Consider the following 24,355-nt stretch of genomic DNA (forward strand, 5'->3'; position numbering starts at 1 on the left):
GACGTGGCGTTCGTACCCAGACTCTTTTTGGTAGCCGCTATTCGCTGGCGTCCGCCATTACAGATATTTGGGGTAGAATCCGGTTACTATCAGGTGAATCATAGGCCATCTCGTCCTTTATGTAGCTGCCTTTGAGAAATATGGCATCCAGGAGGAATCATCTGTTATTTCTGCTTGTTCTTTTGAGCTTGGAGGCTATCACGGGGGATGAACATACCCATAAAGTACGTCAATATTGTTTACGTTTAAGTCTTGATCTTTTCCTTTATGTTCCACCGCAGTTAATCGTATCTTCTCTATTATGTTCATTTAAAGTATCACTGAGCTACTTCGTAAAGTTTAAAATTATCGTGGATGGAAAATTTTCTTTTTGTTGATGTGATCGATCTTATCTTCCTCTGTGGGAATATGCGATCGCTTATGAACGAATTAAATTTATGAGAAATTGACACATCAGCATATGAGATCGTGTCCAGATATACGTTGCATTCATTGCTGTTACGTTGGAAACAAGTCACTCTAGCACCACGATGTGAAGGAAAAACCTTGTTGCAATGTTTAACATCCATTTTACGAAATCTGACCTGTAGAGTGCATTAAATATTGCTGGAACATTGTTTGTTTACGGTAATGGTTGTGTGATCTTCCCCTTGTTATATGTCAGTGTCGGTCTTCATTTGTTGTCGTCTTTTGAACTGTTGTAATTATTACGCAAACTAGGGCTTTTAAGATTTCTCCATAATTCGTGAAGGTTTTGACGAAGCTTTGAAATCTTATCCAAGCGTACCTGTTAACTTAATGGTGTGACTGAACAGATGATCTCTTGTCTTGTCGCGAGTTTACTTTACTTCACCTAAATAAGAGAGAGGAATGCAAAGCATAGCTTCCAAGGTTTCCTTTCCTCAATCCGGACAATTTTTTGTTACTTGGTTACAAGAATTAGGAGCATACTATGTAAGATTTTGTGCTTATTGACTGGGTGGTAGGGCTGCATGGGAAATTGTTTGGTACCAGGTCATGATATCAAGACTCTTCTGTACTAAGTTTTGAACTTAGGTTATGACTCATGGCCAGAAATTTTTTTCCCTCCAGCCTGACCTGACTCAGGCAATAAGCATTTTCCTACATGAGTACTTCACTTCCTCTTTCTTCTTCTATTTTGTCTCTTAAAAGCCGGGTAGGGCTGTCAAGGTTTTTATGGCCCTGCATGAACCATCTCTAATGGGGATTTTTTCACAGTGTATTTCAGTTAAAGCTCATGTGGGTCTGGTCTTAAAAAATAGTCCTCTAAGATTTTTACAGCATATTTACTTAGCTTGTGAACTAAACTATTGCCTCAAATTGGTTATTGAAAATGGTGTTCATTTATATATGAATGACTTTTTGCTTTGAATAATGATGTGCGGCTGCACTGATATATATTTCTGATGTGGTATAGATAAATAGATGGAGACTGCCATGCACAACAGTACTGATATACACAAGACTTGCTTTAATATGCAATTAATAACAATGCATTAATATTCTTTGTCTTTCAATTGTAGTATGAGGATGGTGAGGAGGTAGTGCTTTGGATGAACACAGTTGGCCCCTATCACAACAGGCAGGAAACATACACATATTTCTCACTTCCATTTTGTAAAGGAACCAAGAAGGACATCAGTCATTACCATGAGACACTGGGCGAAGCAATTCAAGGAGTTGAACTTGATTTCAGTGGAATTGATATTTCTTTTAAAGGTATAGTTTTGGAGTTATTTAGTTTTTATTAGAATCCTTGCCTGGTCATGATTTGGAATTGGGATTGCTGTAAAATGAATGAAAATAGAATGTGTGCATGCATGTTTCCTGGTCAAAGCTACGTATGTAGGATGTTGAACAATATGTGCGTGTGTTGTGGAGTGAAACATTTGAGGAAAAAAAGATTTCAAACCAGTCTGATTTGTGTTTTCTTTTTGACCGGCTTTGATGATATTTCATGACCAAATACAAACACTTCAAACTATTGGAAAACATTTAAATCATTTTGATCAGTTATTTGTGCTTTGTTCAAACCAATGTTAACGATTCTTAATGCTACTGAAACCAAAAAATTATATAATTTATATATTAATAAAAAGAAAAGTTGAAAATAACTTACTCTTTCATCCCATTGCTTCCAACTTCACTTGTACATTGTAAATATATGTACAGTGTATCAACCCTATTTTATACCTGTGTTATTTATTTCACTTCTAGTTAATGTACCACCTTTAGAGTACTGTACTATGGATCTGAGTCAGGAAAATCATGATGCATTAGTTTATGCTGTAAAGAATCATTATTGGTATCAAATGTATATAGGTAGGTTCTTGTATCATGATACTTAGTCTTGCATTTATTCGCAGTGTTCACATATGACATATGCTCGTAAGCTGTGTCTAAAAGGAACTTTACAGGACTCCAAATAATTCTTCATTCTTTATATATTTTCTTGCAGATGATTTGCCAATTTGGGGTAAGTGTTGTAGTTTTGTTTCACTTTCTCTAAGAGATTTTCCAGGAGTAGATGTTGATAGTTTTCATAAATGGTCAATTATAGCCTTAGTCAACCAAGAATGTCTTAAATTTGTTACACTGTAACTTGGTTAGAACAAATCAAACAAACAATTTTTCAACAGAAGATGGTGGCTTTATTGCCTTTGCTGGAAAAGGTCACCAAAATACAGTAGCTAAATTATAAATTTGCCTTGTCAAAGTACAAAATCAGCCAGAAATATACTCACACAGAAAACAAATGTCAAAGAATTCTCAGCTCAATTTATAAGTTTTTGTCCATATAGATTTTTACAGAATGACAATGCATATTCATTATATGCATATGACATACTATCACTTGCTTCAACTCTCTTCAGGAATCGTTGGTGAAATTGGTGAAAGTAAGGATGAGTTCTATATCTGGACACACAAGAAGCTTGATATTGCCTACAATGGTGACCAGATTGTAGATGTGAGCTTAACAAGTGAATCCAAAGCAAAACTTGTTCCCAATTCAAAACTAAGCTTCACTTATGAGGTAAATAACTTAAATGAATTCAGCTATAGTGACTGTAAACTAAACTTAGAGATAACACTGTTGTTAAACTAATGTAGTTGAAAGTCATCACACTGTGGAGATGTTGGTTTGAGAGTGAAATGGAAAAAGAAAATTGCTAAAACTATATGGCTTCCAACAATGAGAGCTGCCTCATGATATTTATTTTACATACATTATATTAAATCGTAGTGTTTTGTTGTTTTGTAGGTTAAGTGGACAGAATCCAAGACAACTTTTGAGAAGAGATATGAAAAATACCTTGATCCTAGTTTCTTCCAGCACAGGGTAAGATTCCTTGCAAAGTTTAAATTACTACAACACCTTATGGTCATTTAAAATAGTTTTGCCTATGGTTAAATCTCCGTATGTTTTAGATCCACTGGTTTTCAATCTTCAATTCCTTCATGATGGTTATTTTCCTGGTGGGTCTTGTCTCCATGATTCTGATGAGAACTCTGAGAAAAGATTATGCAAGATACAGCAAAGATGATGATCTTGATGACATGGTAAGATTGTCATTCTCATTGGTAATGTTATGGCCTTTTGCAAAGTTTTTTGGGAGAACCGAGTAGGTTAGAAGCCATACCAAATGTCTGGTAAACTTAATGACATGGTGGGGGATAATCTTGGCATGGACTGGTATCCCATTCAGAGGGGAGTGGTAATACTCCTTGTCTCTTCATAAGGAAACTGGAATAAGCTCCAGCTGGGTGGGCTATTTGGCTCAAATATAGCTGCAACCTTAATACTTAACACCTAATTACATGTTCTTGTGGCTGTCCAGGAGAGAGACCTTGGAGATGAATATGGATGGAAGCAGGTTCATGGAGATGTGTTCAGGCCTGCATCACATAGAGTGATGTTCACCAGCTTGATTGGCACAGGATATCACCTATCTAGTGTTGCTGCCTGTGTTATCATGTTCACTATCATGGGAGACCTGTACACCACGTAAGCCATTTTTATAGTAACCCACTTTTGATGTTGGGATGTTGAGAGAACACTCAAAAACACTCACCTACGCCTTGTGATTTGGAAACTTTTTGCATGTTTTCAAGTTTTCTTTTTTACAGTATACACAATTATAAGATTTTATTTTGTAACTTGTGTGCTTCCTAGGCGTGGATCCATTCTTAGCACTACAATATTTGTGTATGCAGCAACAGCCCCTGTCAACGGATTTATGGGCGGCAGTCTTTATGCCAGGCAAGGAGGTCTGTATGACTTGTTAGATATTTCACCCATTTCAGAATCACTGTTAGGCTTTTGGTGATATAAGTGAAGTTACATGAACATACACTGTTTTACCACAGGGAGACAATGGATAAAACAAATGGTGCTGAGTGCAGTGTTGTTTCCTCTCCTGGTTTGCGGAACAGCTTTTATGATCAATTTCATTGCCATATATTATCATGCATCTAGAGCCATCCCATTTGCCACAATGGTGAGTTATTAAAGTTTCACCAGGAAGTATTAGTGATGTAAACAACAAATTTTTGCAAAAGGATTTCAAGCAAATAACAGCATTGTAAAATTACCCACTTAAAAAGGAAACAGGTTTTTTTTTTTAATTTCGATTTTATTTTTCATTTCATTCCATGTATTTATTTACTTAGTTTTGAACAGGCTTAGCACAATGTTTATTTTAAAACATGTTAAACTGGTACTGTGAAATGAACTCATACTTGTAAAGGAAGATGGAACATTACATGTTGTATATCATCAGCTGATACTATTTGAATCCCTTACCCAAACAAGAATACCAACCTTGTTTAAACTTTTTAATTTGTTAATGTGAAATCTATAAACCATTTACTCTACACTGGGAGTGAAAGTCTTTTAGATGCTCTGTCATTAGCCTATTTCAAGCTGTCAGTCAAAAGAACTAATAGACAAATAACAATCAATAATCGATGTTTATGTTTTTAGTTGTTGAGGTCTTGTTGGTTTGTGATTTGTAGGTTGCTGTGACAAGCATTGTCATCTTTGTGATCCTGCCATTAACCTTAGTGGGAACTGTATTGGGAAGAAATTTGTATGGTGCTCCAAATGTTCCTTGTAGAGTGAACACAGTTCCCAGACCTATACCAGAGAAGAAATGGTGAGACAAGAGTAAACCTTAGAAAATCACCCTCAACACTGTCCATATTGGAGGGTTAAACATACCCTCATTATCTGCCCATAATCACTTAAGTTTTGGAATTCACATTTTTGAAGAGGCATTTGATGCTACCAAGGACGTTTTTTCATTCGAAATACTCTTATAATCGCAAATCATGTTATAATTACACAATGTCACTGAATGGTTCACATCACCTCCAAGATCAAGGAACTAACCCTAACCAGTCCCAACTGATTGCCAGATTTAACGTTAGTCTTAAGAAGTTAGTGTCTTATCAAGAAGAAGGTTTTTATGTACCGAATGAATCACCTTGAAAGAACGAAAAAGTGAATGTATTTCTTGTTTCTTTTTGGTATCTTGTAGGTTCATGGAGCCCCTAGTAATCATAATTCTTGGAGGAGTTCTACCATTTGGATCAATATTCATAGAAATGTAAGTCACTGAGCTTGCACTTTAGATGTCACACATAGATAAATACATGTATTTCTGACGCTTTATGAAAAAGTCCAGGCCGAAGCCTTGGCCAGGATCAATGTGTTGCTTTCATGAGCATGTCAAACAAGTTTCTCTTGACCATCCTAGTAACCTGAGATAGGCTGACTTCCCTTCCTTGTGGGAGAAGCACTACTCCTTGCCGCCTCATGCTACAGAAATCGTGATAGCTCTGGAACCCAAAATCTCTGGACCAAAAGGATTAGTTTAAATCCTTTTACAGATAAACCTCGTTATGTATATTCTCTATAAAGTTCTCCATTCATTTTTATGATACTAACTAGAGAAATTTGTTCAAAGTCATCAAGAGTTGGTGATCATTTCCTCCACTCTCATGACCAGAGTTGATACTGCCAGAAGAAACTAGATGTTAGTCTTTGGAATGAAAGGGTTGACTCTCATAGAGAAAAGGAGATGTGTAGGCTTTAAACTCTAATAGACATCAGGAACTGCATTGCCAACTTGACTGGTGTTATTTTGGCTTCTTTCGCATGTAATGAATCTCTCGTGCGTTTTTACCTGTAGGTACTTCATATTTACGTCTTTCTGGGCATACAAGATTTACTACGTGTTTGGATTTATGTTCCTGGTGTTTGTGATCCTTGCCATTGTAACAGTGTGCGTTACTATTGTGTGCACCTATTTCCTTCTAAACGCTGAAGATTACAGATGGCAGTGGACAGCGTTTTTGTCAGCTGCCTCCACAGCTGGTTATGTCTACCTTTACTCGTTCTATTACTTCTTTTTCAAGACCAAGTAAGCTACCAGTTGTTGTGTGTCTTTTAATTTTGTTCTCATCTCCTCATTTGCATACTCGAGAAAACCATCTTATGTCGCACAAATGTGGGTGGGCAGTCGCGATTCGAAGCTCGAGATTAGAGTGTGAAGACGCTCGAAGAATGTTTCGAGGAAAAGATTTAACTCTGGAAAGTACAGTGACACTGACGATAACAGCGCTTTGCTACTTCATTCAAAAAGTGTCGGTAATTTAATGGTGATATGATACGGGGTACTGCCAGTCTACCTGGAAAAGCTTGAGAGCGAAAAAACTCAGGCAATCAGATTAAAGAAAAGACATACATATACATGTATCGCTTGTTCAGGAACATTCAACACACTTGCAACAAAGTTCGTTCTACATATGATAACAGTGTGAAGTAATCCTGCTTTTGTCGTGATTTTCAGAATGTACGGCTTATTCCAGACAACGTTTTACTTTGGTTACATGGCTCTCTTCAGTCTCGGTCTCGGGATTATGTGCGGTAAGCACTGTTCATGATTGCTTTCACTAAAATGTCTTGATATTGTTAGGAGAAGTTACATGTTTATTACCTCTGGTAAATACAATTTTCCTTGTGTTCAACAGGTACATTTGGGTATGCCGGGGCAAGTGCCTTCGTCAAGAAGATTTATTCTACGGTAAAAATAGACTGACGAGAAAACTTGTCAGAAATGTCGCTTTTGGTCCGATGGCTGTTTTTAAAACAATACCGAACGATAATCTTTGTATTTATAGGTATAAAAGAGTTTCGTGCGTATGTTGAAACGCGTCGAGCGAGGAAACACTATCGCCCCGTTCTCAGATTTCCTTTAAAATGGCGTATTCTTTGAATTGTTCAACTTGAACTAGTGCAAGACATTTCCTACAAATTGAATGATATCTTCAAACCTTCCCTAAGCAGACATTCTCGGAACAGGATGACTTTGATTTACTAGTGGTTTAAGGTTTTAAGGGTGCCGGCGCAGTTGGTTGTGGGTAGTGAAGATAACAGAAGAATACTAGAAACCTGTAATAATTCAACAGAAGGGAAAATCAACCTATCAGTGTCCTAAAATTTAAACATGAGAAGAAGCAGCGAAATTCACCCATTTGGCTTGGTAAATCCTTTTGTTGGGACTGATAGGTTTTTTTTTTATTGGTGCATTTTAAGATAGACTTAGATATAGTAACCTTGTTCCCCTAACGATTCGAATGCTTAAGGAAGGTTTGCTCGTATAGCTCGTCGGGGAATCCACTAGCGCCAGACTAGGGTCACATAGCATTGATACCTGGTACATAACGACTCAAGTGATAATCTTACCAATGTGGACGTGGTAACGCAATATTCTTTTTAGCTGTTATGTTCCAAGTGTGAAACGGTCTAAGAGGCATTGTGCAGTATTCTAGGGTAATGAGCGAGGGAGCTTTTACTGAAACTATCTTTAATGGTAAATAACACAAAAAGGGATTGGCTGTCATCCAAGCGACAAACTGACTCGACCAGATGATGATCTCTGATTTGTTAGCAAGAATTGGAATGCTTTCGCGTCTTTGAGAGTACTCGTCGAAACGGTCGTGATAGCAAATTAATTTAAAAGGTGTCTTACACGACTATTAGTTGTGCAACTCACAAAGTTGTTGGTAGCGCTACGATAATACAGGACAGAGAGAGTGGAGCGCAGCGCTTGGCCTGTCATATCCAGAAGTGCAGTAATGGCATGGCTTTTCGGTATTCAAATTATTTCTTTGTAAAAAAAAAAAAGTAGAGTTATTGAACTTTCTGTGGTAAGTTTATAGCAGTGCTTGTAAACTGTTCGTTTCTTTGTGTGTTATTCAGTTTAAATGTTAGAGGAAGAAATTCATTCACAAAATGTAGGTACAGGTAATATAATTATTTCCTCTTTTATCTCAGCCTGTTAGTTTGTTGGTAGTGAAATCTCTTGTCACTGGAGCATCAAGGTTCCAATTGAAGCGACATTTGTTCCCTCTAAACAAATTACGCTCGCGTCTTAAAAAGTTACCAAGCTAAAGGTGACTGAAATCACTGTCCAGTTTGTTTATATACTGTAACAGGGTCAGAAAACAGGTAACGATTCCACGTGTTCTTAGCTGTGAATTTGGCTATATTCAGAAGAGATTTTCCAACAAAATTAGCTTTTTGAGAATCTAGACTTCATCAGCTGACCCTTTGAAGAACTGATATGTATATTTTTCCGAGGAATATTGGAAAGAGATCAATATACTAAACTATTCGATTAAACAAAGTATCTCGAGCTCATTATAGTTATTGGCCCGTCATCAATAGGTACTTACTTCATAAATGTGTTAAATATTTATTGTGGCACTTAACCTTGTTTCCGTCTAGAACAGAAAAAAAATAAGTATTAGGGTCTTACATTAGTATTGGTTATCTGTTAAAATTGTGAACTAGACTACTGAATGTGACGACCATCGCCATGTTTTTTTTTCCCGTTAAGGGATACCTCCCCCCTCCTCCCTAGGAATTTCTTACTCTCCACCTTCAAGATGTCACCTCGTCCCTTGTCCTCCTAAGGGTGGTCCTGTTCTCTTAATCGCGTTTAATTTTCTATAATGCAAAGTCACTACCGACCGATGAGTGTATTTCCATGTAAGTGAAAGGTCTTTCTGCCAAAGTGTACGCCTATGAAGTGCGATAATTTTTTTTTTTTTAATATGAAATATAATAAGTGAGACTCAGGCTGAATTAACCTGTAATGAATATAGAGAACTCGCTTTACATGAGAGGGTGAACTTATTCCTTTGTCGACTTAAGAGAGATTTTAAAGTCTTTCCAAGAAAGTTTGATTACTTAACTAAACTTAATTAAAATGTTTTAAATGCAGTTGTGCATGGATTTTTGTAATGAGTCGCCATAGCTCCCAAGGAAGAACTACAACTTCATTCTTCAAGTTGCTTGCGCTGCCGAAACAAAATTATCTATTTCCTTATGGCAAGTTTCTTTCTACAGCTGTACTATTAAGTTTCATTGAAGTCGCTCACACCATGAGCCAATTATATTTCAGACTATGTATGCGAGACAAGCAAAAGCGCGGGATAACGAGTTTACTCGGCTTATTAGGTGATTGGAGTTTGTTTACCTTTCTCGTTGTCAACAACCATCGTAATGTGAGAGTGGGCCTGAGCGCAACGGCCTGTTTGCTTAATGTCATGTTATCTAAAAACTTTATGATGACCCATAGAACCTGCGTGCCAGCTTTGGAGGGAGTTGTAGACATGGAGGTATTCCCGTAGCGTAAAAGCCTCTTGAAAATTTCCTGCGGTCGCCTTTTAATAATAAATCAAGAAATAAAGCATTAATTGTTGGGATGAAAACACTCGAAACGATTTTAAATATATCTTTCGTAAATTTTAAAATTGAGGATGTTGGCCGTTCTTTAATTTGCCTCAAACGAAAATGGCCTAGGCTTGCAGTAATTATTAATTCGGCTAAAACAGTACGCTCCTTTGATAACTTCGTACCCTCCTGAGCTGCCTGACCAATTCATAGGGACATGCGCAAGTGGATTCCAACCCAGCTCCCTTCTTTCCTTCTTCCGGTAAACCTCTCACAGGTGACATTCTCGCCCGCTATGCTGACAAAAAGTTTTTCGGCTAGACTGATGTGCGAGCGCAATTTTAGCTAACGAACGCTAGGTATTTCTTCTTAAAAAACTTGGTTGGCACCTCGGATTTTTAAAGTACAGGAAGGCTGGGGAGCGAAAGAAATTACCTTGGTGAACGAAAATGGCGGCCTGGTGAATGATCGTTAGCTTGTAACGCTAAGGAAGCCCCGCCTGAAAGACGATTCCATGGTAATCATTACTGTATGGTACCTCCAGCGCAAGTCCATCTTGCAGTCTTGAGCTCGAAACAGAATATGAATTTTTATTTAAAAAATAATATTTAAAAAGGACTCACCCAGAAGAAATACAAAGGGAGAGCGGCTTGATCAATATAAGATGAGTTTCTCGCCAGTTGTCAGTCAAATTAACGCCACCAGCCGATGCCCCTCGTAATTTTATTGGTGAATATATATTTTTGCCCCAGGGAGGTCGAGACAATCAACACTAATAACATTTATGAGCAAAAATCTTTCTCTAGCACGGATATACAATATCAAACCTTTGCGCATCTCCGCAAAAGTTAGGAAAAATAGAAATACTTTTAAGTAAATAAATGAGAATGATAAAAATGTTTCGAGAAACCTTGCGATCATGACATTAATCATTGATGAAGTGTAAACATCTAAACTGTGGCTGTACACAGCCCTTACTGCTATCATCCTAGGATGTAACAGAACAAAAAAGAGCAATGGCGAAATTTTAAGAAAATATCTGTTTTGAAAAAGCAGTATTTTCTTCAGAAGTCGTAATTCAAAATTGCTTTCTAAGGCATTTTTTGTCATCATAATTGATGGTAGCACACAACACAAGGACATTCAATGTTTTTATAAAATCGTAATTAAACACTATTTAAATTTCAACTCTGGAAGCTTCTTGACAAGAGGATCGCCGCTAATTTAAAATTTAAGGATCATGAATATTCCAATTTTAAACAGTGGTGAAAGTTTATTATCTTAAAGCACTCACCGTTTCTCTCACTCGCGTAAAACAATGAGAGTATAGTGAAAAAGAAATTTCAGATAAATTTCTCACGCACAAATTTCGGATCGTAAGTTGAAGTATTAACACGTTTTAGGATAATAATAAAAAATGTACATAAACATCAGCCATCGCACTAACTAATTTATACCAAAACAAAAGGGTTAACTTAAGCCAAAATATTGCGACACGTGGACTTTCGTGCTCCAATAAGAAACATCCCTGTCGCACTATTATTGAATTTAAGATCTCTTCAAATACACAGCCATTTAAATTTGTTTTCTGCAATTGAACTGGATGTTGAAATAGTTGCTCGGACAACGGATTTACTCAAATTTAAAAGCAGGCATTTATAATTTTTTCGCGGAAATTTTCAATGACGCTTCGAGCTCTCGTCACGCTAATCCACTAACGGTTTCGAAGTTTAAATATTGTTATTCTGTTCCACTTTTTTTATCCCGTTGTTTTCATTTTTCAAATTGCATTTTCAATGGGAGTCGATGACGCCTTTCTTGAAGCTGGAAAGAAGCCTGGCATGGAGATATGGCGAATAGAGGTTAGTTGCAGTTATCTAATGTTCAGCAAATGATTTATATTTTTCTTCCCTTGATTAAAATCATTACTAAGGCACATAAATGGACCTGCTGTGAAGATGATTTTACAGGCGGCTTTATGATAACAGCCGGCTAACCCCGGATTCACATCCTACGCTCAACCATAATTCGACAACTTGTATCGAGTGCTAAATTATTTTCGGAAGCAAAATAATCCTCCTATCATGATATGTAGTCTATTTATTCATATTTTATAAAAACAGCTCTTGGCTATTTAAAATAACAATCAGTTCTAACCTGACGCACGAAAAACGAACTGTAATTTTTTACTTGCTTTTTCGCAACTATACTCATAATTCCCAAGCGATTCGTTTTCAGTTACTTGCAGTGTGTTGATTTAAGTTAAAGCGACAACCTGCATGGCCAATATTTTTTTTTCACACTGGCTCTGGCTAAATTTAAAAATGTAACTTGCTTTAGGTTTTTCTCCCCAATAACAATATGCCTACAATTATATTATAGCCAAACAATAACAAAAGTCAGTGATATTTTTTCTTTGTGTGCTATTAGGAGCGGGCTTTTACTAAGTCGCTACTCCATAGCAAGACCGCTCGAGTTATGAAAATTGCGCATAGGTCGATTTTATGTTAATTCGAACGCGACGGTGTTTGCATATTGCGTTTGGAGTGTTTTTGTCAAGTAGGTTACTTCATCCTGACTTTAGTTACCTTCTATGGATGCTCAGCAGGTGCTTGGATAAGGAAAGAGACTCGATATTTAGGTGTTAGGCACCAAAGAACCACCTAAGTTTGTTTATGATTCTTAAGACGTGAAATGAGCCACTTTCAACGTCTGGAACATTAAATATTTACAATCCCTATTACAAAAGGAAGCGTTTTTTCCCATCATGTCACAGATGATATTTAAGTTACACCTTTAAATTATTTCGAAGAATTAAGTTATTCTCGTCAAAAGCTATCGATGACATACCTTAACTACGCGTTATTGGTTTGATAAAAAGTAACCACATTTTTAGCTTATAACAATAACATATGAAGGAGACCGGGTAAATCCAGCGGTTCAGCTAAATATCGAGGCTCTATATATTTCGTAGCTGTATTCTCGAGTTGAGCGTTTGGATCGGGAAAAAAATAATAAAAAGTGGGTATCATCAGAGGTTGTCAATAGCTGAGGTATTGCGCCTTTCGAAGTTTTCCCTTTAAATCATACGTCTCGTTGTACCGCCTGAGAACGATTAACAAATCTAATGCAGAGTAGGTTGTTGGTCTGTAACTTTGCCTTAAAAAAAGGCGCCAAAGCTATGATTTTTGACCAAACAAAGATAGACTCGTTTGCATCACGATTCGTGGGCGGACACCTGTTATTTTAATTTTATTGCATCATTGAAATATTTGTATCACTACTCCACCTTTCCAAGTGTATTTCTTTCTTACGTACAATTTCAGTAAAGATGTCGAAAAGATGCTTTTATATGTGTATTACATTATTTTGACTAAGAAACAATACAGAAGCGTCATTGCTCTAAAATAAGAGGTGACGCTGTAAGGAGATTAGTAAAGGCATCCTCGGGTTGCTCTCTCGCTCAGACTTTAGCTGCAGGTACGCGTACTTCGCAATCATAATTTTGCCCTCGTGTCGACATGCAGTAGATAACAGCCGAAGAGTTCTAGAAATCGGATTTCATTGTACATTGATTGTAGAAATTTGTCATTTCAACATAATTTCGAATAAAATTTATAGAAAACGGCAGGTGCTGAGCTTCCAGAGCTCATCGCTGTATGGTATGAAAAAGAAGGAGGGATGAAAATAAAGGGGAATATGATTCAAGACTTCTTGTTAATGTTCCCTCACCAAATACCCCGCTTTAGATTCTTACATTTTTCTTTGCTGCCTCCCCACCCTCCCCTCCCCTCTCCACCAGTTCCCGTCTTGCAGCTCGCGAGGAAGCAAGGTCAAAGTCAAACTTAATAAACCCGTTTGATCAAATATTGAAATTTTCTGCAATATCGCCAGCTTCAAAGGCTTCTTTATGATGTTGTAATTATTTTGTTCATTTCCTCAAAGAAACTGAAAGTTGTCGCTCAAGGTACTGAAACCTACGGCACGTTCTATTCAGGGGACTCTTACATCTGTCTATCGGTGAGTTGTGACCATACGCTGATGAAATATTTGATGACATAGTAATCAAGCTTCTAGTAATTTTCTTAATAAATCACCATTTTATTCATCTACCTTTAGGTTGACTTTTTTTAACAATTTCTTTTGTACATATGTTTATTTGTTTAGACCAGAAAAGTTGAATCTCATTTAGAATGGGATATACATTTCTGGCTTGGCACTAGCACATCTCAGGTATTTTGATTTCATTTTGTTATTTTGGTTTATGACAATTCGTGCACCATTTTGTTTTCTAAACGTCCAAACCTCTCTTTCAGTCTCATTTTCAATTTGAAGGGCTAAATTTTTTAAATTTTATTTATTTATCCATTTGTTTTTTTTTAAATATTGTTACCAAAGCTCTCAACAACGTTCATTTTCATGGAGCCACCCCGTTCACAGTTACCTAATCAACCTTTGCTAACTTGTACAACAGTAGCTAGAACCCAATTTTTCTGTCGGAGATCACTCTGACCAGTTTGCGTTGGAGCTCCTTTTTTTACAATTTCATTTTTTATTTCTGTTTTAAATTTTTTTCTGTACAACGCCATCATGAACTTATAACACTAAATCTTTACTATACCACACACCAAGAGAATAGTACAGAAAATACGCCTAACAACAGATATAACTACAATACAACTTACAAACCTTACCACCTTTTTGTAAACTTTATAGATGGTTTGAGCTTATAATTCCATCCTAGCGTGTTTAGTCCCAGTTTCGCGCGGCTCGTGGTGGGCAAATCGTGCAGAAAAAGCGCGGTTCCCTAGACTTGTCTCTTTACACAGGACGAGCAAGGCGTGGCAGCTTACAAGACAGTTGAACTGGATGATCATCTGGGAGGAGGACCAGTGCAATACAGAGAGGTAAAGAGGTCTTACTCTGATCAACAATCAGTGTTGTCAGTGTTCCGTATAAATTTATTTGTGTTCAATGAGACACTAAAAGTGTCTGTCACGAAGGCCGTGTCCACACAAGTGGTCTGCGTTTAGGAATTGTCAGACCGAAAAGAGACCGAAATGTCGCTTTTCCGCACATTTTCAATTATAATTCAGCTTGGTATTGCTTAAAGCGTTCTTGGAAAAGTTTAAATTTCAATTTTGCATCTTTCCACGAAAGCTATGTTAGAAATATTTGTATAAACCATAAGGCTTAATGCTCTTCTGTTTGATTACCTCTAAAGGTTCAGGATCATGAATCAAGAAAATTTCTATCATATTTTCCCAAGGGTATAAGGTATGATCAAAACTAAACTGCAATCATAGTAAATCCTAAAGCATACTTCTCTTCTTTTTTAGAAAAAGTGCTTCATCAAAATAATGTCTGGAGTTCACAAAGCCGTAATATCGATAAGGACCTGGGCCTCTCCTCCGCCCCACGCCCCCTTAGGAACGGCCGACAACAATTGAGTTTAATGAAAATTCCCTAAGTTCGGGTTCTGAATGTGAATGAGGTAGGAAACATTATGACTACAAGATGAATAACGGGCTCTCCTCTCGATTAACAGATACCTTGAAGGAGGAGTGGATTCTGGCTTCAGGAAAGTACAACGCGGTGTGTACGAGAAAAGACTCTTTCAGATCAAGGGAAAGAGAAATGTGCGAGTTTCACAGGTCAGGGACAGGAATATCTTCGCTTCCACCCATTTCAACCCGTTTTACTTTTTATTATCCTCTCTGGTTTTTCTACGTGCTGTTATGCGAAGCCCTATCAACATAAATATTTGGTTTACTGTGGTCATAGACAAAAGTTATCGTAGCAATTAAATCTGGATTAAGGTGAATCACTTGTAAAATGGAAATTCCAGAGTCTCTTATCACCTGATGGAAGTATGACATGAATATCTCCAATTGATTAACTCCACCGAAAAAATTAATAGAAAAAGAAAATGGTGAATTTTGGAAGCAATCGTAGAACTGAGAGAGAAGTAAACTTTTTCTTTCGTCATGGTATTTTGTCATAGTGTTTAATAGTCATTTCCATCTTGTTAACACCTACCCAGAAATGGGCGCAAAAGGAAATTTCTCTATTGTACTGTATACATTTTAAATCTCAGGTTGAGATGCACTACACATCATTAAACAAAGGAGACGTTTTTATTCTTGATGAGGGGATGACCATTCACTGCTGGAACGGATCACAGTGTAGCAGAACAGAACGAATGAAGGTAATGATAACAAAAAGCACTTTTTGCGCGTTCAATTCACATCTTTGTTATCATGCGTATTAGAACTCACTTAATATTAATTAAATGATTTGCTTTTGTAAGGGAATTGAAGTGGCAAGACGTATAAGAGATGAAGAGAGGGGAGGAAAAGCCAAACTTGTCATCATAGGTAAAATGCTAAAATGCACCACGCTTCCAGTCAGTTAATCAAGTTGTACAAATCGCTTCAATTGTGCCCATTTTTGTTACTGTTAGAGGAGAATATGAGGACAAAAAAAATCTAACATTTTTTATTTGTGTTTATGTCAGTGTAAACAAGAGACATAAATATTTCAAACCTCACGCAAGGGTATTTTTAACTGGGTTCGTTCTATGATTTGTCAGACGAAAACAAAGATCATCGGGACGAAAACAACTTTTTCCAAGCCCTTGGGTCTCGCGGTGAAATAAAAGAAGCCTCTGAAGGAGGCGATGACGTAGCGTTTGAGAAGAACAGCCAGACAAGTGTCACACTGTACAGGTATGCTACCTTAAAGGTTTACCTCGTAGATTTAAGAATAAGTTCGCATGTAGTGTCAAAAACCCTAGAGCCAAAGTAAGCATACTAGTCCACCAGACCTAAATTGATTCGATAAAAACTGAAAGCAAGTAAAGCTAACTCACTCAAACGCGGGAAAACGCGGACGACAAAGTTTGGGGTCTGACTCCAACTGGCTGAGAGGGTGATGGGAATTATCTATACCACCACAAAGCGCAGAGAGGATATGCAAGTTCAATCCCGATTTATTTTTGACACTCAATTGAAATATGGACCATGTTCTTTTGCAGGGTTTCTGATGAACGTGGGACCCTGGAGATGTCAGTGATCAATGAAATGCCTCTTAAAAAAGAACATCTCGATCCAAACGTGAGGGCTAAATAACGACTCGTTTTCATTCTGTATTTTTGTTAACAAATGGAATCTCAGAAGCTTTGGACGACATTCTTTACCACGGCTTCTCTCATTTGGACGATAAGACTTAACCGATCAACTGCTTTTCCTCACCTCAAAGCATTCATTGTATTTGCGAGCTGTTTAACTTAATTTAAACTGCTGATACCTCGTTCGCACGCTATTTTGCACAGGATTGCTTCATTCTGGACTGTGGCAGCAGTGGAATATTTGTGTGGATCGGGAAGAAATGTACTGATGATGAAAAGAAGGGAGGAATGAAATTTGGAATGGTAATTTACATTGCAAAATTTTATTTGTCGTTGTTCAATTGGATTGTAAAGCTTTGATCGCATCGTAACCACTTATTCTCTTTCAAAGGATTTTATCAGCAAGAAGGGCTACCCGCAATGGACACAAGTCACCCGTGTAGTGGAGGGTGGAGAGACACCGATCTTTAAACAATTTTTTTCAGGGTGGAGGGATGAGGGCGAACAAGTAGGACTGGGAAAGGTGTTCAGACAAGGGGCTTTGGGTAAGTTTAGCTGTTCAACTGCTGTAACAGGATAGAAAAAAGATCTAGCTGTATATCAATATTCGAACCTTCTCTTAAGTTGGGAAAATCTTACAATGAAGTGAAACCTTTGTTTAAATAGATGGAAAACGTCAACAGGTGCATTGCAGTATTTTTAAGTGCAAAGTAGTTAACAGTTTCTGAAATTTCTCTTTAACGCAAACTGCCTTAATTCATTTTTTAGCCAAACAGAGCAATGAGAAGTTTGACGCTTCACAGTTACATGACAGAGAAAGACCGAAACATAAAACGGAAATTCTTCCTGATGATGCAACAGGAGATGTAGAGGTGCAATGAAAACATTAATTAACTTGATTCCTTTGTTTGACGGATTTTTGTTTAAAATGTGCTGCCTTGATATCTTGCTGATTTTATTTTAATTTGAATCTTCTATTGATTCCCCAACATGTTGATACTTTGAAGTAAAGAAATAAACTGGCCACAAAGAAAAAGGCTTCAATTAATAATACTCCTATGTATGCTTCATTTATTTATCTATTTATTAAGTTATTTGTCAATCTCTCAATCCATTTACCTTTTTTTTAGATATGGCGTGTTGAAGACCATGACCTGGTTTCATGGGAGCCAAACTTGCACGGAGTATTCTTCAGCGGCGATTCTTACGTTATCAAGTACAGCTTTACTGAAAACTGGAGAAGGCAAATAATAATTTATTTTTGGCAGGTATCAATCAAGTCTGCATTTAATATGTATTTGTGCGTCGTTTTTCTGGTCCCCTAGAATCTATGGATAAGAGTTGACTTCGTCTTTAACCAGGGAGCGAGAAGCAGCCTAGATGAGAGAGCAGCATCAGCCATGTTAGCCGATCAAATGGACAAAAATCTCGGTGGGATAGCAACACAGGTAATAACGCGATGATAACATTTTTTTAAAGAGAGCCCATTTAGTTTATGAGGCACTAGCTACTGAACTGCTTTCCTTCACGCAATTAGCATTTATTGGAGCAAAAGATAGAGTTTTATTTTTTACATGAAAAGAGTTTAATTCCAACCGACATTACCGCAATTTTCATTGACTTTTGTCTTGTAAAAACTGTCCATTGTCAAAAAATAACTTTAAGCACTTGGTGAGAAAGCTTAAGAGTCAGAGTCGAGGGGAGGGGAGGGACAGTAAGAACCTCTGAAGGGAGGAAGTAGGAATTTCAGATATGGCAGAAACCAAACATTTTGCTTTTTGCTTTTAGATTAGAGTTGTTCAGAATAAAGAACCGGAACACTTTTTGAGAATGTTTCGTGGACGCTTCATAATACTGGAGGTTGGTATTCGATGAGATACTGTTGACTTTTGGTAAATTCATACTTCATGCATAGTATCATTTTACAGAGATTGTCTCTCCTATTTTAATTTTGTGATTTAACTCTCTTATCGTGTCTCGAACTTAATTCCTAGCTAGCGTTTATTATGTTTTTTTTTCACCTGATTGATAGGGTGGCAAAGGTGCAGGCTATCGCGCTGGTTCAGAGGAGGATACGTATGACAGTCAAGGAAAAAGAATGTTTCATGTTCGGGGTTCGTCGGACATGAATGCAAAGGCGATGCAGGTTTGTGCTTTAGTAAACTAACTCGTAAGATCTGTCAGTAGGTGTGGCTTAAGGCTGTTCCTGTACTCAGTTTATTTTAAACATTTACCATATTTTTACTGTCAATTTAAAAACTTTTCCCAGGAAAAAGCGATACGGTATAATTTAACGTGTTTGTGGATATCTACAGGTGCCTCGAAGAGCCGCTTCGTTAAATTCTGGAGACATGTTTGTTTTGGAGACTCCGTACATAGCCTATTTGTGGAGAGGAAAGGTGACAACTTACATTCTTTACACCTACTATCTCAAGGAGATCGTCCACCAATCTAAAGATTGTCATTTCGATTGGTTCCACTAAGTTTCTATCAACTCCACCGAAATTGATAGCGAAAGCAAAGCTTTAAGGCTGAATAAAACTTTCTCCAGCTCTTGTGAAAAATGTTTAAAAATTCAGTCGCCCGCGGAAAACTGCTATTTGGCATCACGTTGACTTGACAACAAAATATTAAAGTCGCATTTATTTAAACTTACAAGCTGAACTAGCCACAAAACTTAACTCGAATGTTCGAAAACAGTTCTTCCTAGAAATACCCTAATCCTTATATACGATCAGACTGTACCATCGCTTTAAAAATATCTCATGTCAATTGTTGTTTCTGCTGACTTATTTAACAGGGGGCATGTGCCGCTGAGAGAAGAAATGCAAGACAGCTTATCGATTACCTGATGGTTGGCAGGTGAGAAGACTGATTGGCTGTTGAACTCAACATTTAATTGGCTCGACGAAGAAGCCATTTAGGATTAAGTTGTGGAATGTTTCTCTTCTCAGCTTTTCTTTTTTCAACCACAAATTCCAGAGAATATAATACTTAAGTCTTTCGGATCCTACTTAAGATTTGGCATTTGTTTGTATCTTTAGAGATGTGGAACCCATTCGGGAAGGGAAAGAACCGAAGGCATTTTGGGAAGCTATTGGGGGATATGAAGAGTACGCAACAGGAAAACGTATGGAGGTAACAGAAATTTATCAACAGCGTGAAGAAATTTTTCTTAAACCTCTCCTTGGGTGCAGTACTTTAAGGTAGCAATTGGATGTTTCATAATTTATTTATAAGAAATAATATACTGCAAGCCTAAAATTCATAAGCTGATTCAATTTCTTTTTAACTCTTTCCAGGAAGAGAAACCCAGTTACCCGCCGCGATTATTTCAGTGTTCAAACGCTTCTGGGGCATTCAGGGTGGAAGAAATATTCGAATTTTGTCAAGAGGTTAGAAAAAGTTTCCATCAACTTAGTGCTCTTTCCAATTTGTCTCGCTTTAGTTTGTAAATTTTAATGATTAAATCATTCCTTGTAGGACCTGGTTGAGGATGACGTCATGTTCCTGGACACGTATGATGAGGTACAACCATCTTTTATTATCCGCATGAGAATTGTTTATCAAGGGTGTGTTGTTCTCTTGTGGAGACGTTGTGGAGACGGTGTGGTTGAAATACTAATCAAATGGTCAGGGTTTCGATCCGACGACGAAGTCACAGATGCCTTTTGTTATTTATTATCATTTATTTATATTTTTTAATTTTTTTGGGAGGATTGAGGTAACAACGGACTGATTTAATCCCTCCACCCCCCACCACCCCCCCTTGTGCTTCTCGAACTCTCTAACGAGAACAAACAGTTGAGTGAATACCCCGTGATGTCTTCGAATGAGTTGGGAAACGACAATGGTTGGTCTGTGGCAGGTTCACTATCAAATGAAAAAAAAATGAAATCATGGAGTGACGCTGATAAGATAGATAATTTATAAGTTGAGTTCAGACAGGATGGAAGTATTCGATGCAGTTATTTCTTTCCTTCAGGTGTTTGTGTGGATAGGAGAAGGAGCAAACGAAGTCGAAAAAGCCGAAGCTGTCACCGTAGCTATGGTAACATATGATGGCTTGATCTCCGTTATCAAATTACCTTGAAGACTTCAGGAAATCATTTAAAAGCGGAGTGTTCCATAATGGATTTAAAAAAAATTATCGTTTCACATCGCGGTCGCGGTCTTTATTGATTTGTGATCATGAATGTGATCCTGCACTCCCGCTTGCAAACGTCGTCATTATCGTAATCGTTACAAACGCAAGTTTTAAGGAGCAAATATAAAAAAGAAAGATGGCAAAATTTGAGCTCAGTCAGGAAACAAGGAAAAATTTATTAGTTTTGCCACAAGTGCGGAATAAAGATGGAAATCTTATTTCCCACGAAGAATCAAACCCAGACCCTCGGACCGGAAATTCTATCGTAAGCTGGGCCATTGCGTGCTTCATATATGACACGCGTCCTATACCCACTGCTAGAATAACAAAGATGCTAAATTTTAAGGTCGTTAATTTTCATTACCGTTATTATCTTAATTATTCCAATCTGTTAATCCACGAAAGTTTGCTATATACTTCATCAGGGATATTCCGAGAAATAATAGCCGAATCTCATTGCAAATCGTCGAAAAGGAAGGAAAAAAATTTTTTTTTCCTTTAAAGGATTACGTAAGATCCGATCCGTCTGGACGGACACTGGAGGATACAATGATGATCCAAGTGAAACAAGGATACGAACCGTTGAATTTCACGGGTCACTTTCAGGCCTGGGACCGTGACGTATGGAGTGTAAGTTTAAATCTACACATTACCTCGTTTGGAAAAACCTGACTCCTTCGATTCACCGGTTTGATGGCGGAGTCAAGAAGAAAACACATGAATGTTAGCTCATAGAGGTTGCATTAAGACTTGCAAACTTGGTCTTCTTTGCCAGAAACTCGACATAATCTTCGTCGTATAAGAAACAGTAGTTAACCAAAACACTCCTCTGAAACTAATGTTTTTATCTCATCCTTTTTAATTGTCTGCTTTAGAAAGGAAAGACCTACGAGGAACTAAAGAAGGAAATGGGAGAAGATGGCATCAGAAAAGTTTCCGAAATACGAATTACTCCTCAGGTGTGTGAGAAATGATAACATATCACATATAGCTTCATTCCCTCTCCATTTCTTTCCAAAAGAGCTATACTTGTTATGATCTTTCGAAAATGCATGTAAAATGCATTGCACATTTTGAATTGTTGCATCCTAGAGTATGAAAACCATGAATAACAACAACCACAGTGACGCCACAGACGGCAGTAGCTTTACTTACGAAGCTCTGGCCCAGCCATATCACCTTCTACCAGCTGGTATCGACAAGGCAAGGAGAGAGGTACATCATTATCTACCCTCAGATAAAAGAATAGAGAACTAGAGCAGAGTCGTTTTCAAGACGGTGCTGACAACCGACTTTGACGTCAGTAGACCGACTTGAGCATTTTAAACCAAACTTTGCAGGACAAAAGGTGTAGTGAGCACCAGGAATGAGAACTTTTAACTTTTTATTGCCGTCCGCTTCACAGAAACGTTTGTGCTTAAGCTCCTTAAGAGTTGTGTGACCCCTGACATACATTACCTACGACCGTATAAATTCACTGCAAGAGTTCAAAAAAAGAGAACTAACTCATTATTGTAACGTTAGTGATTATAAAAGAGTATCCTTCATGAATTAAGTGAAATATCCCCTTCATTTCTTTTCTTGCAGCACTACCTGTCAAATGAAGAGTTTTTCTTGGTATTTGATATGGAGAGGACAGAGTTTGAATCTCTACCAAGATGGAAACAAGTGCAACTAAAGAAAGAAAAAGGATTGTTTTAATATCAGCTGTTGATGTGTTAGTTATCAGGAAATTATGTCCGTCGAAAGGCGAACTCTAAGTTATTATCAAAGTGATGGTTCAGAAAATGTCAAGTTTTCGAAGAGCTCTGTCGTATTTAGCGACAGTCTGAGTGGTTGAGTAAGTCAATGAATACATAAACACGGTTTTATAAAATTGTTCACGCCATCCAGCTGAAATCATTTTCAAAATCATCTAGCATTATAAAAGTAGTGAAGTTCCCATATTTTGTACGTCAGTGGACAATGAGAACGCTGTTTCATTTATTTCATAGGCGTTTCCTTAGTAGAATCACTATCTTTGACCCCGTTTGGTTTAACAGATCATTTTCCGTAGGATTAACTATAAGACAGTCTTTGTTTTGTCAACAACATAAGTCTAGAAATGTCGCCATATGTACATCTATTTGAGATCTTAATCAAAAGAAAGAGTCTGATTAGTAAGAAGTAGGATAAAGTGGCGATTTATTTTTGATTTCAAGAACTGTGGTGTTATTCATTTACTACAGGGGTGTTGTAAACCGCAGTTTAAAAATTACAGTAGCTACATCGTGGAGAAGAATAAACGTGTTATCCTTGGACCGAAAAAATTTGAACAAAGAATGCTTAAGTTTGCCATAAAGCAAAACTAGTCCCTTATCAAAGAATACTTAGATCAGCTTGCTTACATAATAATGTCTAACAGGTTCTGAACAAGGAATAAGATAAGATACAGCTTCATTATAATAAATTTGAGCGATTTTCCTTTCAGTTGTAAGTGTCTCATTTTTTTTCTGTGCGACTCTCCTGAAAAATACGAGAGGTAAACCAACCTCGCTTTGCGCATACGTAAACTTTGGATAAAAAGCAGAAGTAATCGAGGAGTGATTTTCTTGGCATAACTTAATTTATTTAGGCTTATTTCTTTTTTACCTTTTAATTTTTTTTCTATTTTTGTCCTCATCACTCTAATTCTTTTTCAAGGTACCAGTTCTGATCATTTTATCAGATATACTCCATGAATTAGATTTAAAGATTAGATTCGCACCTTTCATGATATTGGAGAACAACTACTTTTCACATTCTTATCGGTGCTGCACAAAAAATAGTACATATTGGAAAAAATGTCATTTTTATGAGTTGTAACATTTTAATTTTCCAAGTGTGTAGTATCCTTTCTCATGCTCTACACGTATCTCCAAATCTTAACTCAGACACTGGAAGAGTTGACTTATCTGTCAAAAGCCCACTGTCCTCTTTCCACACTTTGTCATTTGAATCACAGTTGCACGGCTTAGATGATAATGCGCAAGTCCTGGTTACTCCGCATGCGCACTTACCACTTCCCGGTGAAGCCCCTCCCCAGTAGTTCATTTGGATACCGTCACGTGACATCCACCAGCTGTAGTCCTGTTCGTGACCATGAAACAAAACCGAGTAGTGGCATTCATATTTTATGAACTGCTCACAATTCGTAGAAGCTGCAATTAAAGCGACCAGCTGTTGTTTACTGTAGCCAATGTATTTTTTTTTCCGCTGTTAAGTTCCCGGATTCTTGAAGCCGCTGACCAAAGTTCGCGCTTCGCTGTTATGACTAATGACTGTCACGCCAATC

General features: G+C 37.4%; 2 protein-coding genes and 1 long non-coding RNA gene across 4 annotated transcripts; 2 read left to right on the top strand and 1 right to left on the bottom strand.

Moving 5' to 3' along the window:
- The first annotated feature begins 39 nt into the window (after window positions 1-39).
- LOC131776580 (transmembrane 9 superfamily member 3-like) lies at window positions 40-9,313 on the top strand. The gene is made up of 15 exons (XM_059092789.2): window positions 40-224; window positions 1,545-1,740; window positions 2,239-2,343; window positions 2,480-2,497; window positions 2,895-3,055; window positions 3,284-3,361; window positions 3,451-3,582; window positions 3,861-4,027; window positions 4,196-4,290; window positions 4,390-4,520; window positions 5,038-5,177; window positions 5,562-5,630; window positions 6,216-6,446; window positions 6,876-6,952; window positions 7,057-9,313. Exons 1-15 carry the CDS (start codon window positions 141-143, stop codon window positions 7,122-7,124), a joined length of 1,752 nt encoding a protein of 583 aa, XP_058948772.1. The 5' UTR covers window positions 40-140; the 3' UTR covers window positions 7,125-9,313.
- On the bottom strand, window positions 8,200-10,449 carry LOC136278130 (uncharacterized). Of its 2 annotated transcripts, XR_010716213.1 has the most exons (4): window positions 10,390-10,449; window positions 10,202-10,265; window positions 9,570-9,756; window positions 8,200-8,811 (listed from the first exon to the last, which is right to left on the bottom strand). It is a non-coding gene; the product is annotated as an uncharacterized lncRNA (long non-coding RNA). The 2 variants fall into 2 exon arrangements; XR_010716212.1 differs by lacking the exon at window positions 10,390-10,449 and having other exon boundaries at window positions 10,202-10,337.
- A 913-nt stretch (window positions 10,450-11,362) lies between these two features.
- LOC131776579 (gelsolin, cytoplasmic) lies at window positions 11,363-23,499 on the top strand. Its single transcript, XM_059092787.2, has 27 exons — window positions 11,363-11,628; window positions 13,712-13,786; window positions 13,934-13,999; window positions 14,596-14,673; window positions 14,991-15,043; window positions 15,315-15,420; window positions 15,864-15,974; window positions 16,077-16,143; window positions 16,359-16,494; window positions 16,803-16,881; window positions 17,100-17,198; window positions 17,287-17,440; window positions 17,664-17,767; window positions 18,026-18,163; window positions 18,257-18,343; window positions 18,684-18,755; window positions 18,928-19,041; window positions 19,211-19,294; window positions 19,696-19,757; window positions 19,940-20,033; window positions 20,198-20,290; window positions 20,379-20,423; window positions 20,881-20,946; window positions 21,547-21,672; window positions 21,918-22,001; window positions 22,135-22,257; window positions 22,630-23,499. The coding sequence occupies exons 1-27, from the start codon at window positions 11,563-11,565 to the stop codon at window positions 22,741-22,743; spliced, it is 2,496 nt and encodes an 831-aa protein (XP_058948770.2). The 5' UTR covers window positions 11,363-11,562; the 3' UTR covers window positions 22,744-23,499.
- Window positions 23,500-24,355: the final 856 nt, after the last annotated feature.

This window comes from Pocillopora verrucosa, chromosome 14, assembly GCF_036669915.1.
Source record: "Pocillopora verrucosa isolate sample1 chromosome 14, ASM3666991v2, whole genome shotgun sequence".
Classification (NCBI taxonomy): Eukaryota; Metazoa; Cnidaria; class Anthozoa; order Scleractinia; family Pocilloporidae; genus Pocillopora; species Pocillopora verrucosa.